The sequence below is a fragment of the Rousettus aegyptiacus genome, unplaced genomic scaffold (assembly GCF_014176215.1).
Source record: "Rousettus aegyptiacus isolate mRouAeg1 unplaced genomic scaffold, mRouAeg1.p scaffold_m13_p_12, whole genome shotgun sequence".
Taxonomy (NCBI): domain Eukaryota; kingdom Metazoa; phylum Chordata; class Mammalia; order Chiroptera; family Pteropodidae; genus Rousettus; species Rousettus aegyptiacus.
Genome location: NW_023416287.1, coordinates 77603966 through 77621977, shown reverse-complemented (window position 1 = coordinate 77621977; position 18012 = coordinate 77603966). Strand labels below are relative to the sequence as shown.

The following is an 18012-nucleotide window of genomic DNA, read 5'->3' as shown; positions in this document are numbered from 1 at the left end:
GGAGGTATAATATGCAGCCATATAATCAAAATAGTGAGTTTCAAATAATTAGCTTTTCATAAAATCGTTACCTTTCTATAAATTTAAATGTAATTTTGAAATTTAGTATGAATTTTGTCCTCATTGATCTTCGGGAAATAAAGTATAGGTTTTAGTGTTATGTTTTAAAATATTTTATATATGTAAATATGTTTTAAAATATGGCTGTTAAGTCTGTCTGAAATTCACCAACATAAATTAGAATTTATTTTAACTTTATATAAAGTTTAATTTAAAATAACTTACTTTTATATGAAGTAACAATGTACAAATACAACTTACAATCAGTGCTCGTAGTTGATTAAAGGTCCAAAATTAGAACATAGAGTTAAACTACTTTTTCCCTATTGCTACAAACCACATAACATAGCAATGTATAACTAGTCAGAGCAGCTACACAATAGATTACCTATGGGGATGAAAAAAAAGGGTTCTATGGAAAGAAACTTTACAGGGTGATTTGATTATAAATTCCTAACTGGGCAGGTCATTTTTGCCTGAAATAAGCCCTACCAATTGTTTCTGTGCCTGTAGGTTAACAATCCTTAATAAGTCATAACCACCCTCGAGAGCACATAATCTTGTTAACTACCCTAATCCAACTGCCACCTTGCTTTACCCCCACTTCCATATAATCTTCCTTACATTCCTTCCTTAACTTCAAATGCATAAAAGAAACTGCAAAACTGTTATTCTGCGAGTATTTGAGATCTTGCTCCCCAGCATACATCATCAGTTTGGCTCAAATAAATTCTTATAAAAATTTTCTATGGGATTGGATTTTTCTTACATGGATATTTACCTGGCACAGGCAACAGGATTCTAAGGAGGCCCACCCAGGCCCACCCTTCGGATCAGGCCCGGGTGCTGGGTACAAGCAAAGGCTCATTGTGCTCCACTAGCTCCTCGTTTCGCATTAAGTGGACCTGGGTGAGATTGTCTTGGAATTGCAGGCCTCCTTGCTTTACGGAGCAGGCCATGACTTTATTTGAGCTGTCCTTAGGAAATCCTCAAGGTGGATAAGGGCTAAGATAACCCAAGGAAAGAAAAGAAAGCGGGCTGCTGCTTTTAATTTTAGTTTTGTAATTAGATTACTTACTGAGAGTCTGAACAAAACGTCTGCTGGTTAACTGAGAGCCTGAATTCTCTTAGCTCTGAAAGAAAAAGGACAACAGCTTCCCCAACCCAAATAACTAATGCAATGACCACAGTTTTCAGATCTCTGAATCTCAAGTGACACATAAGTCGCCCAGTGAGGTAACGCAGCCGATCCCAGAGAGGCAGACAGGAGCCCAGGAGAGAAAGGCAGGGGCACCCTGGAATGAGTTCCCCTGAGAGAAGCCCATACCTTGGAAAGTGTCACAGTCCAGGTAGCGACTGGTGAGCGAGCTCTCACTGGCCCTTGCTCAGGTATTCTTAGGTGACTCAGAATCTTTGTGAGGTTGCCTGGGCAAGAATTTTCCTGTAGGGCTTAAAGCAGTCTTAAAGGGTTATCCACGGCATTTTGCTCCTATAAGACGCGCAAGTAAGAGTTGCTTTTTCCTAAAAGTTTGTTTAATGATCTCAAAATTAACATGGGAAATTGCGCCTTTCAGGCCAACACGGCTCGCCACAGTCAGCCTCCCATTTATAACTAAGATGGCCAAGATGAAGACTCTGATACTTCTAAATTAATTTTTGTGGGTATAATTAGAAAAAGCCACTTATAAAATAAGGCAGAATGAATAGAAATCACGTTTAAATGGTCTCTCAAAGCTTCAAAAAGAGGATTTGGATAAATAGATTAAGGTCGTTTAGGTGTCAACCCAATTCTTTGAGGTATTACAAATGGCTGTCCTTACTTTAAAAGGAGAAAGGTCCTTTGGAACTTGATTTGTCAAGAACAGACAAATTTTAAGTGCCTCTAGGGCAAAATCTGGATCCAACTGTTCTTTTATAAACTAGTTTTTCTTATGGCTAAAAGGTCTATCTGTATATCTATACCTATGTTGTAAATATGAGATAATTTTCTGCCTCTGGATAGTATTATTAAAACAAATTTAAAGACAAGCACTTATAAGAATTGGGTATTCTAAAATTCTCAGAAATATAGAAACTAACTCAAATGCTTTTCCAATTCACATGATCTAAGATCGATCCTTAGTAAATAAAGTTAGCTTAAGTTTACTGGTTTAAGTAAAACGGTCATGTCTTTATTTTGCCTGGGTGTAACAAAAATAGTCCGTGTTAATAACTGACTTTTATGTCTATGAAAAATGTTTCTAGAGGTTATAAAATGTCCAGATAAAGAATGCTGATTGATTACTTCTTTAGTTTTCATTAGACATTGAGGTTTCAAGGGTTAAAAGTCTGCTTATATATAGGAAAACTTCTAGAGTATATTCTACAGGTAAACAGTGGTTGTAAATTAAATAGGATGATGGGAAGCCCAAGGCAGCCGCTCGGTTCCTCCTTGCTCCCTGAATCTCCATTTTTCAGATTGTACACTCCTTTGTGCATCACAGTATATTTAAGCTGAACCTAGATGAAGGAATTTATGAGCTGACATTGAAAGGAGACATCTTACACTATTGCCAAGGTGTGATAAAGTCATTTGAGGAAAATGCCAAGTTGGTAATCACTTCCTTTCACATTGAGCTCCCAGAAGACAGACTCCAGATTTTATTTATTAGAAAGGACATCGAATAAAAGACACTCTTTAACTTCGATGGAAGGGACCTTATCAGGCGCCTAACCGCAAATGGACATTTACTCTCTTGTCTATGGACATCGTTTCCTTAAAAGTGAGAAGCCGTTGACACCAGACGTAGACAGCTATTCCAAGACATCAACAAGGGCTGTATACTTATGGATTGATAATGAAACTCAAAATCCATTTTGTTTGTCTTTACCTGTCTGCTGATAATAGTACTCATAATAATTGTTATACTTGTTCTTTGGGTTTTTCTATATAGTCCATCTGTTTATGATTACTGAACAGAAGATAACTGTTAATATTCTTTTTATGGCTTATGTAAATGCTATACCAGATGCCAAATACAGAAAAATGAGACAGAGGGCAAAACTTGGATCATGATAGTTCCTTGGATAGAAATGATCCAGGGTGTTTTTTTCACAATGAAGACCATAAGACCTGACTGCCTTCCCATTTACCTGCCATTCCTTTTCAGGAAAAATTCGGCCTCTACTCAGATTCCACGGTTATGGTATTGCCCCATCCCCAGTGGTCAACAAGACAACATCAATACTATGACTTTCTAGCAATGAGTCTTCTTAGGTGCTATGAGACCACACTATCTGACCAGAAGTTTCCCTATCAATGAATCCTTCAGACTGATTTATGACCAAAAGGGAAATTGTGGACAAAAAAAAAAAAAAAAAAAAAAGGGATTCTATGAAAGTAACCTCACAGGATGAGCTAATCATAAACACCTAACTGGTCATGGTGGGTAGTCACACTCCAGCCATATAACTTCTTTAGTAAAAGGCTTAATTCTGCCTTAATCCCTGCCCATTGTTTCTGTGCACCTAAATTAACATACTTTTGAAATAACCCATAACCACCCTCAAGAAAGCACATATATATATATCCTATACAATCCAAGCCCTGCCTTGCTTTCCCCCACCTCTAAGTAATTTTCCTTACTTACTCTCTTTAATTTCGAATGTGTAAAAGAAACTGCAAACTGTTATTCTGCAGAGATTTGAGATCTTGCTCCTTGGCAAACGTCATCAGTTTAGTTCAAACTCATAAAAATTCTCTATGGGTTTGGACGTATCTTACATTGACATACACTTATTTAACTATTGTGTAACTACTATAACTAGCGTGTGTCTGTAAGAGTATGTGTGTATATGTATGTGTGTGTACATACATATATATGTGTGTATGTATATGTGTGTGTGGATATATATATACACACATGTATATAAAGAGAACTGTTTCTTTTCTAACTTTCAGAGTGCTTGGCAACTAAAGATTAAAACCTAAACATTGCAATTAGCTTAAAAACATGAACAATGTTTAAGGAGCATACTCAGTTAAGAGGGGTCTGGAGCTATTCAGTTGGATTGCTGAGTTTGAATCCAGGCTTTTCCACTTAAAACCTGTAATCCTGGGCAAATTGCTTAACATCCTAAGCCTAATTTTTTTTCACTTGTAAATTGGACAGAATAACAGCACCAATCTCAAAGGTTATTCTGAGATAATTTATCTAGAGAATAGCACCCGGCCCATAATTAGCCAATACGTGCATCTACTGTTATCATCAATTGCAATACTAAAAGAAGTAACAACGCTTTTAATTGTTTTGCCACAAGCATTACAAAGGTAAACCAGATATGAGATAACACATTCTGTAAAGGAAACATTTCTACTGAGATTTATTATGTTTTGATTATGCTTCTCATTAAAGGGCAACACATATTTTCGAGAATTATCTTCAGAACCAAGAAAGAAAATTGAACCCAGGACCACAAATGTAACAAAACACAAGAAGAGATGGTTATCCTCAGCATCAAACACCTGTCAATCCTGGTCCACAGATGGCATTTCATCTGAATGGAGAGAACCGTTCCAATCTTAGAACTTTCTAGCCTGCAACAAACTTCCTTTAAGCGAGCAATGAACACACACACACGCTTAACTCATCATTAATTCATCCCTGCAGAGAAAGAGATGTATTTGTCAAAGGGGTTTCGAACCACAAAATCGGTTTTTTAAAGACGCGGGAGAGGAAAGGAGAGAAGCTCGCGTTTTGGAGGCCACAGGGCCTTACCCCGGAGCGGGAAGGGGGTCGCTCTGGGACCAGTGAGTCGAGAAACGGGAAGTCGCTCTTCAAGGCCAGGGAAGAGGGGCGGACGGTCGAACTGGGTTCGCCGTGACCTCACCGCTCTTCCAGCCCTCAGTGAAACCCTTCCCTTAACCCCGCCACCCTTATCTGCCAAACGGGGACGTTCCCGGCTGCAGGCGTGGAAGCCCGCGGTGGGTGGGCGCTCGGTTCCCCAGGCCCGGCAACAACAGGAGACTGGCGCCCGCTCCTCTCCCGGAGCTACCGCCGCGGCCCGGCCGCGCGGAGACTTACCCAACGTCTCGCCCGGCGACAGGTGGTGCTGCCGGCAAAGAGGCCGCAGACCTGCCGCCCACCCAGGCGATGATCGGCTCCTGCCGGGCCCGGCCCTCCCCTTCTCCGAACTTTCCGGAGGCAGCGCTAGCTGAGGCTCAGACTAGCACAGGGAGCCAGTCACCGGTGGAGGAAGATAGTAAAGCAGCGTAGCGAGAGGAGGAATCCGGTAAGAGAGCTGGGAGCGGAGCTCGCACGACCCCATGGGCGGAGACTGATGGGCGCGCGGACCAATGCGGAGGCAGGAAGTCGGCTCCTGAGGGGCGGGGCTCCGCTCAAGGCTTCAAGGCCCGCGCGTTCGCATTCCTGCCTCGCCGGGCATCCCTACGTCGGGATCCTCGAAGTTACTGTTTTGAGGTCGAGGGAGCGCCGGTGTGGATCCAAAGAATATGAGAAGGACCAGTGGATGTGGAGGAGTCCGAAGATACAGGCGACACTCGTCGGTCTACAAAACGACCCGAGGCTGGCTTAGCGCAGATCGTGCATCCTCGGTGTTGGCGTGGTTGTCCGGGGTGATGGCAGCGGGTTCGCTCAAGAAGAGGCTCTGCGCAGGCGCAGGCGCGGGCGGTGTTGGGGAATGTTGGTGGGTACCAGTCACCCAGCCTGGTTGGAGGAAGCGAGAGGAAGGCTGGGAGTTCGGGGTCATCCTGGACAGTCAGTGGAGGCTGCAAGAGGATGGAGGAGAGAGAGGTTTAAGAGGAGGTTACAGGTCAGGAGAATAGAGAAGCGGAAGAAGGAGGACCTAGGAAATGCGAAGCCTCTGCACTTTAGGAACAGTTTATGTTTCTGAGCTATTTTTGTGTGTCTAGAACCCGCTCTTCTGCAAAATTCTTTGCCACTCTCCACTGCTGCTGGCACTGTTATTGACCCGCAGGGAATTTACAAATGACCCCTACCGTTACAGTCACCATAAATAGATATTCAATGTTCTCAGGCTGTAGAGCACTGGAACACTAAATTGTCCTCCTGAAAGAAGGGACCATAAGTTAATATATCTATACCCACCCATAGTTATGCTATTGGATAATATCCTTTATTCTTTTTTTTTTTTTCAGAAAATGTTACCACCAAAAATCATTTGAGTTTGTGTACTCTTAAAACAATATGTATAAATTATAATTTTAAAATAAAGATGTAAAGGATAAAAAAGAAGCAAGGCAAATGGAATAAGAAAATTGAAAGAGAGGAAATATGAGAGAAAATTGAGCAGAAGCAGAGAAAAGTGAATTGTCCCCTCCGAAACACTTTGACAACTCTATAAAATCTGGAGCAACTGTGCCAGTCTGAAGATTGAAGGGTGAGGCATGTTTGTGAATGCTGTAGTTACACGATAAATGATAGGTATGGCTGCTATAACCACCGCAGTAAAAGAGGGATTATAAATAGCATGACCTACAATAACCCTGCTTGCCAGAAATTGTCACAATGCAGTAAGTCGAATGAAGGGAACTTCAAAAATTACAAGTGTCATGAGGAATGCTTTATTAATAGAGGTAAAAGTATTTTGTATTTGTAAGACAGTTTGTCCTACATTAGAATAATCTCAGGTTGAAGGGTTGTAGATAGGATTTATTTTGGTTAAATTGAGGTCAGTTCATTCCTCAAATGAAATACCTGTTAATGCCAAAGCAGCAGCAGACACTGCTATTTGGCTGGTCCACTCTATTCACTTGTTATTCTTAGTCACTTTGGTGATTGAACTGATTTGTTCAGTGACCAAGCCCGAAACCTATTTCCTCCTTTCAGTTTCTTGTTGCTTTGGACCTTGGCACCTTGTTTTAAATGATCCTCTGCCTTGTAATGAATCCTTCTAGGAAGAACTTTTATCTTCTTTCTGGGCTCGGTATTGTTTGTATTGTCTGCATGACCATTTGACAATTCTCCAAGGCCTGATGAGTTACATACTGGGCAGCCAAGAATGATTCCTCTTTCCTGAGAGGGTCCAGAGGAGTACACCAAGGAAGAAGCCCATAAGGAAGGCACTGGAGCCACAACTGTTAAAGGAGCCATTTACTCCAAAAGAAACAGCTATGCACAATGCAAAGAATTTATTTCATATATTGATTGGGATGGATATAAAATTCCTGCAGTGAAGTGTATAAAGTACCTCACTCAAACTCCATGAATTTTTACATATGTACTCACCTGCATAGTCATCGTCCAGACTGAGGTATAAGACTTGCCCTTGTGCCTCTTGTCAGCTACCTGCCTCCCCTCTTGAAGCCACCCACTTTCCTGACTGATGCTGCTAGCTCTCAGGGAGAGATGTGGGTGTGGATCAGTTTGTGTGTACCTGCATTGTTGGGAGTTGAGGCTGTTGTCTCATGCTATATCTTCGGTTTGGGTGGTTCGCCTGTGAATTGAGAGGGGCCTTGAAGGGCAAGCTGCCAGGCCACACCTGGCCACGTGACTTCTCCATAAAACTCTTCAATAGGTAGAGTTTAAAATGGTATGTATGCCAGTTATCTCAAGATGGACACATATTTACCCACCTTTCTCAAACTCAAAGATGCCTGGAATAACTTTCATATAAATTGCCATGAAAATAGAGTAGCTTTATTTCATTCCAATACCACAAAGTGTTTCCTTAAGGAAAATCCATATTACTGAGTTTCAGAGAATTATGGAAGGTCATTATCTTTGTAATGAAAGTGTACAGGAGTAGGATTGTAGGTTTTAGGTTGGCACATTATCTATAGCAAAAACAGATAGATTGTGCTAATCACATGTTTAGATTTATACAACCCAATCTGCCTTAAAATAGAAAACATTAATAATGAATGCTGACTGCTGCCACTGGGAATTATCCTCCAATAAATTAAGGTCATTAAAAATGCAAACTCTTTAAAAATACAAGAGAAAGTAAACAGTATAGCCAAAGGCATTTATGCTAAACACTGCAGGGACAACCCTGTCAGCCTACTGAGAATGTGAGACATAAAGCGTTTGGTGTAGGTAAGTACTGTCATTAAGAAACAATAATGTAAAAAGAAGAAACTAATGTTTTTGTTATTCCCAAATTAAGTGCTAAAGATGATAATGACCTCCAAAAAAAGTACCACCAATTCTTTATATAATTAAAATAAGTAGAAATTTTCAGGCTATCGAAAAGTGTAAAGTAAAACCACAATAAGCATGTCTTTATTACCAAAATATGTTAAAATTCTAGAAATTTTTGTGAAGAGCAAAGAAGTTAATATAATAGGCTTATTAACAATAGAAGAGTCTTTACTTCTCAAGGAAAAATAGCACTTTGATATTTACGGATAATATTGTACCACATTTGATTTTTCTCTAGGACTTTTCGGTAACCTGGAAAGAGTAAGGCAAAAATTTACTAGCATCATGTCATTGCGGAAATAATATTTCATTTATGAAAGTGATACAGTCTTGATAAAGACGTCTCTTATGGAGACATAAGTAGCTTGGAATTACTTAGTCTAGATCCTCATCCTGGCTCCATCATTATCTGTAAGCCTTTAAGGAAGACTCAAGGAGCGGCAACATTGGCATTACTTGAGAGCTTGTTAGATTAAGGAAATCTGGATCCCCACCCCAGACCTACTGCAACAGACTCAAACACGCCTAGGTGGCTCCATTCACATTTAACATCAGAGAAACAGGGAGGAGCCCTGAAGTTCTAGAGTCTCAACTCAGGCTGACAGGAATGGATTTCTATTTCTAGATGAGATAGTAAGAAGCCCCTGATACTTCTTGTACCCTCTTTCTGTGCCAACAGCACTCTCACAAACATGGTGCATGTTCCTGAAACCCACCGGACTTTCTGTAACAAGTACGGCAAGCACCAGCCCCACGAAGTGACACAGGACAAGAAGTACTAGGATTCTGTGTGTGCGCAGGGAAAGCAGTGTTATGACAGGAAGCAGAGTGGTTCTGGTGGACATACTAAGCTGATTTTCTGCAAAAAGTCTAAAACTATGAAGAAGATTGTCCTGAGGTTTGAATGTGTCACGTCCAACTACAGAGATAAAAGAATGCTGGCTATTAAGAGATGCAAGCATTTTGAAATGGGAGGAGATAAGAAGAGAAAGGTCCAAGTGATCCAGTTCTAAGCTTCATATTTTGTTTTATTATGAAGACAAAATCTTGAGGCTGTGTTCACTTAAAAAAAAAAAAAAGTTCCTGTAGCAAGGCAAACACAGTTGTTCTTTCTTTCCCACATTGAGACTACGTTATGCTTAAACCATAAACAATACAATTTTATTTGTGCACCAGATGAATTTTTCATCAGGTAGACCATTTGCACCAAATAGGATAGATGTGGTCTTTGGCTTGATGCCTGGGGAAAAAAGTCCTAGGAATGTTTGCCTCTATCATCCAAATAGTATCCCTGGTATCTTGAGCATAACTTTACATGCAGGTCCTTAATAGACCCTGCGGGATTCATGGTTCAAAGACTACATAAGCTACCTCTGAGATTCTATCTCTTGGGGGCAGTACAGGGACATTTTTTTCTATATCGTTCAAGATTTCTCTGGCCAAGAGAGTAGGTACAATAGATACGGTAATTTAAGGGAAACTAAATTGATAAATTGGCTTTGATCATACAGTATATTTTCCTACTGAACAATAAATGGTAGGTTTTTTGGTATGTGAGATGTCAGAACCCCAAAAACACTTTTGACATTTTTAAGTTGAATGTTTCATATCTTTCACATCAATAAGGTGTGGTCTGACCACAAAAGAAATCTCCTAGACATGCCTTTCCTCCCAATACTGTTTGACTTTAGACTTGCTAGTATTCTGAAGTGCTTCACAAAGTGAACCACCTCCCACACCAAGCTGCACTCCTGGACTGGAAATTCTTCCACTTGCTCTTTCTATGGCATTAGTTACCTTAGGAATGTCTGGGGACCTCAGGACCTCCCTGGAGGTTTAACTTCGTTCCAATGTTCACACTGGGACCTTGCTGTCTTGGGGGTCTGCACCAGGTATAGCAATTAATTGGGAGCATTTTGTTTTCACAGCCATCCAAAAGGAGGTAGAATGTCTTTCCTTCATTACACTTGAACCAAAATTATATTGCACAGAAGAACTTGGATTGAATGATTTGTCTTAACACAACCTTGCAAAAATTTTATCTATTCCAATTTATTAAGGGCACCAAATGGTGCAGACTGTTGCTTATATCTCTATGACTGCAAGTAGAAATGCTGAACTGTAAGCTTCGTTCATAAAATACCCAGAGGTTCTTAATCTCTTTTGTGCAATGGACAGCATTGACTGTCTGTTAAAGCTTACAGAATATTTTTTATATGCATAAAACAAAATACATTGAATAGCGAATTCAATTATAATGAAATAAAGTTATGAAAATATTTTTAAACCCCAAATTTCTGACATAATAATACATGTGCTACCTTATAATGCATTAAATCAAAATCTAATTGTGGGTCTAATAACTAACGATGATGAGTATAAATACTACTTTACAGTATCTGCAACAATTGTAAGGTGATATGAAAAATTCATGATTTCAGTTAATCCTAGATGTTTGTTGCCTCCATTCGTAATTGAAGAAAATGCTAAAACACACTTAGAGATTACTGAAAATAAATTTTTTTTTTCAGTCCAAGTTCACATACTCCCTGTAGTAGGCCATCTGTTTTATTTGAGTTCAGAGAAAAATCTCATTCTGCCTATCAGCTATTTATGAGTTCAACTTGTAATACTGTGAAATAGTTTCCTGTAGCAATTTTTTCAGATTTCAATTTCAAGGGTATGTGGAGACATTCTCTGTCAACGTGTCTTTTGTGATTCTCAGTAAATTCGACTCCATTTTAGTTTTGTTGAGCTTTGCTTGGGACAGTATTACCTGGGCTTTTCTGTAGCCTGGTGACTCAGCATTCTGACACAAATGCAGGTTTACCTGCTGCATTATAGAGGTTGCTTTCAAGTTGAAAACTGGCCAAATTTCCCAGCTTCCACGGTTTATAATTTAGAAAACTTCTCTTAGTCATTTTTTGTTCATTATTAAGAGGGATTTGTTCAGGAATCGTGTGCCAAGGACACATATTGTTAGACATACTAAGAAAGTAACTTATTACTGACATTCTCACTCTTGGAGAAATTGCTTTAGAATATATTTTTTGGAAGCCTACTAAGGATTTTTTTTTAATTTTATATTTTTTTCTTGTTAAAAAATGTATTATAGCTCCTTTTGTGAAGAAAAATAACTTTGTATTTTTATACTTGATTCACATTCGCTGAATAGGCATGAAAAGCAACAGTAATCTTTGTATCAGTTTGGGGAAGGAGTATAATTTTTTTTCATACCAGCTGTGAACACAACATTATGCCAACAGTGAGAAGAGGGAAGTCGAAATTCTCTGTCATGAATTCAGTCTATTCTGCACTTATCAGGGTAGAAAAAAAGTGATAACAAACGTTGTTCTAGAGCTCTTTTTACTTTGTCCAATGGGAGAGCTTGACTCACCCTGGAGTTGCCAAGCCCTTTCAACAAACAGCCTGCAGCTCTTCCCTCTCCAGTGAAACTAGCCCGTTCTTCATCTCATACTAACTGGCTTCCATCTCCACAATTTTATTAACACTGTGCAAAACGTCCTCCTTTTTTTTTTTTTTTTTTTTTGGTGGAATCCAACCTTTTTTCAGTCCCCAACTTCCTTATTCTTTCAGCAAAATTTGACCCAACTGAACTTTCCCTCCTTGAACTGCTTCTTTCAGTTTTCCCCTGGCACAATATTCCTCTGAATCTCTGGCCTTCCTTTGACATCTCCTCTTCCTCCTCCATCATGAAGGGTGAGCCCCAAGATTCAATCTGAAATATAATCATGGAGATGGCTCACAAATCTGGGTCCTCCATTGTGAGTTTTCACCTTTGATTCTGTCCTCCCCAAACTCCCGCCCCAGCCCCCAAAGGCTGCATTCATTCAGTAAACATTTTTTTGAGTGTTACTTGGTTTCAGACAAACATGTGATTGTCCCTGGCTGCAGTATAAACGATGACAGTTTTTTCTCTTTTTTTGTATTGCAAGTGCCTCACTTGATCTTTGTTGCCAAGATACCCACTTTAATAGTCATCTACTTCAGGAATGGCTGTTTTGAATTAAACACATGTCAGCCCTACAACTAGGTAAAAACTAGACTGTGTCTACCACTGAAGCTCCTTTGTTTTAGGGATCTTGATTGATTTCAGTAACAGACCATTTAGGCCACTTGTTTTTTCTTTTCTTCCCATATTTTAAGCTGCTACTCTTATATTTTTAATTCACCAATTAAGAGTGAGCTCAGGGAAACCCTAGGCCCTTACCCTTGACCCCAATTAAAGCAGAACCTCAGGCCTGTACACTCCCCACCCCCGCCCCTCAACCTTGCTGTGTGGCCCCAGGTGTGCTGTGTAATTTCCAGGTTCTTAAAGTAATAAGCCTTTATTTTTTCAAAGTTTCCATATGGTTATTGCTGAAAGGCATCTTGTAATCACAATAAAGAACCACAAGGGCTGGTCCAACCATAACACTAGTTATTAATAGAAGGAGACTGGCATAAAACACTGCCCTCGAGGAATTTTCGGGGAGAGGAGAAGGCAGCTGAGGAAGGACTAAAGAGTGAAGAGAGGTGGGCGGCAGACACACCCACGAATAATTACGTCAGTGCAATAACAAAAATGACTATTACAATGTCTAATGGGGGCTTAGAGAAGAGACTCAAACCAATCTGGCATGGGAATGAGGAAACGCATTAATTTTAATTCAACAAATATTAATTAACATTCAACAAACAGTAGCAAGGACTTACTATGTGCCAGTTATCAAGCTAGGCTGTAAGACTGTAAGAGGGACCAGACAGGCCTTATCCTTGCCTTCCTGCAGCTCATAGTCTACCAAGTGGGAGAAAGACGTTAAAATGAGTCATACGATTTTATGATGGTGGCAAGTGGTACAAAGAGATAAGCACAAAGTGCCAGAGAGTCTTCGATAGGGAGACCTAATGGGGCCCAGGAATCGACGAAGGCTTTTCTGAGGAAGTAACATTTAAGCCAAGGCCTGAAGCCAAGTAGAAAATACCCAAAGTGAGGAAAGAGTAGTCAGGCTGTAACAGGACTCAAAGGAGAATTTGACAAAGGACTATTTGAGACGAAGATGAAGAGGTGAGAGGGACAGGTAAAAGGTGATTCGAAGCGCTTCGTAGTTAAATAATTGAGCCTTTATCTTAAAAACGAAGGCTAACCATCCAACAGTATCTTAAGCACGTCATTGACAAGATCATATTTCCAGTCAGAAAAGGTCAGTTTGGCTACCGGGAGATGGCAGATTGGAGAGCGGGCAGGAGCCAATGAGGAGAGGGGCTACTGCAATCTTCTAGATGACAGTTAAGTATGACTTGGTGTTGGGAGGTAGAAGAGAAGTGAACAGATTTAAAAATGTGTAGAAGGGAGAAATTATAGGGCCTAGTGATTGGACGTTGGTGATGAGGGGTGTCGACAGAAAACCTCACAGGAGGAGCTGCTTTTACGAGAAGGGTCTAGAAGTGCTGCGTGCCGGGGCTGGAGCGGTGTGTGGCAGGCAGTGGGACTGGGCGGTGAGGGAGTCCAGCGGTGGCTGTGGCCATGGCCACAGCGGTGGAGTAGCCTGGAGACCGGTGGCTGGAGAGTTGGAGACACTGCTCTACGTACCTCACCACTTGTCATCCCTCGTGACTTGAGAATCTTTTATCTGAATGTTGAGGACGATTTGGGAAGGTGGATTTCACCTGAGTTTCAAAAGATGAGCATGGTTAGTTCAGAGGAGGTTTGGAGGAGGAACGTTTTTCTAGTCAGAAGGAAGAGAATATGAGAAATAGCATAATTCAAGCAATTCATAATTAATGGAGCAGGGGACAGGGTAGGGTGGGGCAAGAGCTGACGCCAGATGAGGGAAGGATATTGGGGAGCTGTGGAAGAGTTTTATTTAGGCAAGGGAGAGAGATGGCCATTTCTGGATTTGGAAGAGATCACTTGGGCAGCTCTGTGAGTTTAATGGGGCCGAGAAGAAAGCCCCGCGGAACGCCGAGGAGTGTACAGGGGAACGGACTGAAGGCCTGGGACAGTGGTATAGTGATGGAGCAGAGGGGAGGAGGAGGGGGAGAGATTTCTGGGAGGCGCAGGAGCCGGGGAAGGGAGGAGGCCTCCCAGCCTTCGGGACCAGCTCATCGGTATAGGCGAGGCCACCAGCTGAGGCAGGGAACAGAAGAATAGAAGCAGCGTGAAGAGGAAAGATGACAAGTACGATGTGAAGCTTGTGTAACTCAAGGGCCGCCAGACCGGAGAGTTCTAGCAGACGATGGAAGTGAAAATGCTCCTGAAGTTCAGTAGAGGTCTGCACTGGACGAGTGGGTTTGCATGTCACAGCACACAACCCTGCGGGTTTGCTCCTGGAAAACTGAGGCCGCTCCTGGAAAGTGCGTTCAGTGAGAATAGCGTACCCCGGGTAGAGCCCTGGTCATTTGTGTGTTGTCTCTCAGCTCCAAGTCCACTCTTCCAGATGCTTCTCTTTGAGTGTTTGGCCAGGATTTGCAAACTGCCTTCCCATGTCCCTTACCAGCTGGATTCCCGCCGGCTCCTGCCCGTTAGAGCCACTGAAGGGAGCTGGGAAGACATGAAGAGGGTGGAAGAGATTTTTTTTTTCCTGCTTCTAATTGTTATGATTGTCACTCAAGTCACAGATGCTGCCACAGCACCAGTCTCCAGCTTCTTCATTCACTCCCAGCACCAACCGAGGTACCTCCCTCAGAGCCACGAGCATCAGCTAGCTGAGCACAAGGGCGAGGGGCCAAGTACCAGCTCCGCCGCTGTGGGGGATGGGGCAGGATGCTCTTTGAGAGCTTCTCATCACACCTTGGATGTGAAAGCTGTCCTCACCTCTGTGTTCCCCAGCCCTCCGGGCAGGAGTGCCTTCCTGCAGTTATTGATCTGGCTACCGAAATGTTCCCCTTTGTATTTTTTGCAGCTTTCTGATGTTGATATAACAGACACCCTCTCTTTGAAAGGAGGTTTCTTTTCCTGATTGGAGCCTGCTGGATGCAGACCCCCAGGGCATGCAGAGGGTGAGCCTACAAAGGAGACAGGGAAGGAAGGGTGTGAATAGGACTGGGAGTGAAAATGAGGGCAGTATCTCACGAAGCAGTGTAGCAGAAAGCAAAGGAGGAAATGACAGACTTTCAAAAAAGTGGAACAGATGATGTTATCCAGCAGTACTACTTATAGATATACAATTTTTTATATATCCAAAAAATTGAAAGCAGAGTCTCAAAGATATTTATACACCCATGTTTGAGCAGCATTATTTACAATAGCCAAAGGTGGAAGCAACCCATATGGCCATCGGCAGATGAATGAATAAACAAAATGTGGTATATACATAAAATGGAATGTTATTCAGCCTTAAAAAGGAAGGAGATTCTGACACATACTATGGCATGGATGAACCTCGTGAACATTATGCTAAGTGAGATAAGCCAGTCACAAAAAGACAAATACTGTATAATTTCACTCACGTAAGGTTTCTAGAGTACTCGAATTCATAGAGACAGAAAGTGACATGGTTGTTGTCAGGGCCAGGGGCAAATGGACAAAGTTGTTTAACGGGTACCGAGTTTCAGTTTTGCAAGATGATTGCACAACAACGTAAATATACTTAACACTGTTGAAGTAGACACTGAAAAATGGTCCGGCTCTCTCTGCCATCTTTCTGTGTGTCCGTAATGAAGCGCATGAACGGCCTGGCCAATGCAACCAAGAGCGTCGGCAATGCTGAAAAGAGCGGCGAATGGCAGGTTCTTATCAGGCCATGCTCCAAAGTCACCGTCCAGTTTTTGACTGTGACGATGAAGTGTGGTGACACTGGCGAATTCGAAACCACTGATGATCACAGAGCTGGGAAAATCGTTGTGAACCTCACAGGCAGGTTAAACGGGTGTGGAGTGATCAGCCCCAGATTCAACGTACGATTCAAAGATATAGAAAAATGGCGGAACGACCTGCTCCCCTCCCGGCAGTTTGGTTTCATGGTACTGACCACTTTGCGGGCATCGTGGACCATGAAGAAGAAAGATGAAAACGCACAAGAGAGAAAATCCTGAGATTCTTTTTCTAGAGATGTAATACATACACTCACATAAAATGCCTCAATGGACAAAAAAAGTGGCTCAGAGTGCATTTTATGTTATGTGTATTTTACCACAATTTAAAATAAAAAATAGAGCTGTGAGATCCAGGACGGTAAAAACCATATGTGTCACTTAGGAGGGCATTTAAGATCTTAAGAATGCAGTTCCTTAGCCAGTTGGAACTCAGGCTGCAGTGGGTGAAGGAGCAAGTGTGAGGCGAGGAAGTAGAAGCTGACTAGACGTTTGGATAAGCAGGGAAGGAGAAGTTGGGCAAGGGCTAGGGGGACCGTGAGGTCAAGAGGTTGGAGCATGCTTAGAAGCTGAAAAGAGCTGGCAGAGGAAGAGAAATGACATAAAGTGCTACGAAGAACCAGAGACCTGAAGAAGCAGAGGACAGGTCCTGACCTTGGGCAGAATGGACAGCTGATTCGCCATCGTGGGAGGAGAAGCAGCAAGGAAGACGGTGGGTGTTGATACATTTATAGATAGAAGGGTGATGGAGAGAGCTTACGTGACGGTATCCAGGTGTTCTCCATGATATAGGAGGCAATAGAAAGGGACTCCAGGACGGGAAGGATTGAGGAGAGTGTTGAGGGCGTAGGCAAGGTTGGAGATCATGGATTCGTGAGTGTTCTCTGAAAGACAGAAATTTTCCTCTGACAACTAAGTAAGCGTGAAGGCAGATTATAACACTGAGCTAGGCTTGGGGTGTTGTTTGAGAGATGCTACAGAGGGATGGAGTGCAAAAGAATCTAGGATGCTGGGTTAAAAGCGGGATTTAGATAATAAGCCAAGGAGTCTAGGGTCATTTGCGGAGATGGAAAAACCTGAAAGAACTAATAAAAAGAAAAAATTGGAAGAAAATATAAAGATCAAGGTCTGATGTTTCTAAAAAAAGTCAAAGGCATCCGGAAACCTGAGAGGCTGGGGGGTCATACACAGAAAGCAGAGTATTGGGTGAAGCAGTTGCCTGAGATGGCAGTATGATCTAAGAGGAGAAATGCACTGGAGGTCACAGGCTCTGTGGAGGGGCTGAGCTCATGTGAGTCAGGATGGAAAGAAGACTGTGAACCTAGTCAGTACAGAATGTCCCCACTCAGATGTCCCACCACAGTTCGGATTCATGGGACCAAATTCAAATTCAGCGTACATACCCTCTGTGGGCTTCTCCTCCCAACTGGGCCATTTTTGTAAATGTCACTTCTCTAGATTCATAATGTCATGAAAAGGACATGGGACTGGGAGTTAGGACACCTGAATTCGAGTTCTGCTGTACCATTTCCTAGCCATGGATCAGAGCGATTCCCTCAACAGTTCTTATAAAACTTATCCCTGCAGGGCTGCTCTGAAGAGCACATTGAATGGGTATGTCAAAGCACCCAAGTGTGTAACCAGGAATATAATAAATGCTCAATAGATATTAATGGAATCTGTGATTTTTCCTTCACTCTCTCTAATGAATTTATCACCAAGTCCCGATTTCTGTTCTTTATGTTGCCAAATAGTTTATTGATCAGCACCTTTGCAGATGACTCACCAACAACTCAGAGAACCTGGGATCTCAGCAAAACCTTTCCCTCAACTTTGCAACTCTAATCTCTGCCCTCATTTGCTGGGGACTTTGACTGTGTTCCTTACCCCTCCCATTTCCTTTCCTCCCGTGACTTACAGGGAATACAAAAGAGTTGGTTCTTCTGTAAAGTGCCAGGTAGGCACTACACAGTTA

General features: G+C 41.9%; 2 protein-coding genes and 1 pseudogene across 4 annotated transcripts in view; 2 read left to right on the top strand and 1 right to left on the bottom strand.

Annotated features, from left to right (window-relative positions):
• The window catches only part of ME2 (malic enzyme 2), a 49612-nt gene extending 44138 nt beyond the window's left edge, over positions 1-5474 (bottom strand). For all 3 annotated transcript variants that reach the window (XM_016148773.2, XM_016148774.2, XM_016148772.2), the window contains exon 1: positions 5124-5474. The gene's annotated coding sequence lies outside the window, so the exon portion shown is untranslated. The remainder of the gene's footprint in view (positions 1-5123) is intronic.
• Positions 5475-5631: 157 nt separating this feature from the next.
• LOC107512850 lies at positions 5632-10333 on the top strand (annotated as a pseudogene).
• A 5442-nt stretch (positions 10334-15775) lies between these two features.
• LOC107512848 (40S ribosomal protein S15a-like) lies at positions 15776-16259 on the top strand. The gene has a single exon (XM_036230051.1). It carries the CDS (start codon positions 15843-15845, stop codon positions 16257-16259), a length of 417 nt encoding a protein of 138 aa, XP_036085944.1. The 5' UTR covers positions 15776-15842.
• The last annotated feature ends 1753 nt before the right edge of the window (positions 16260-18012 follow it).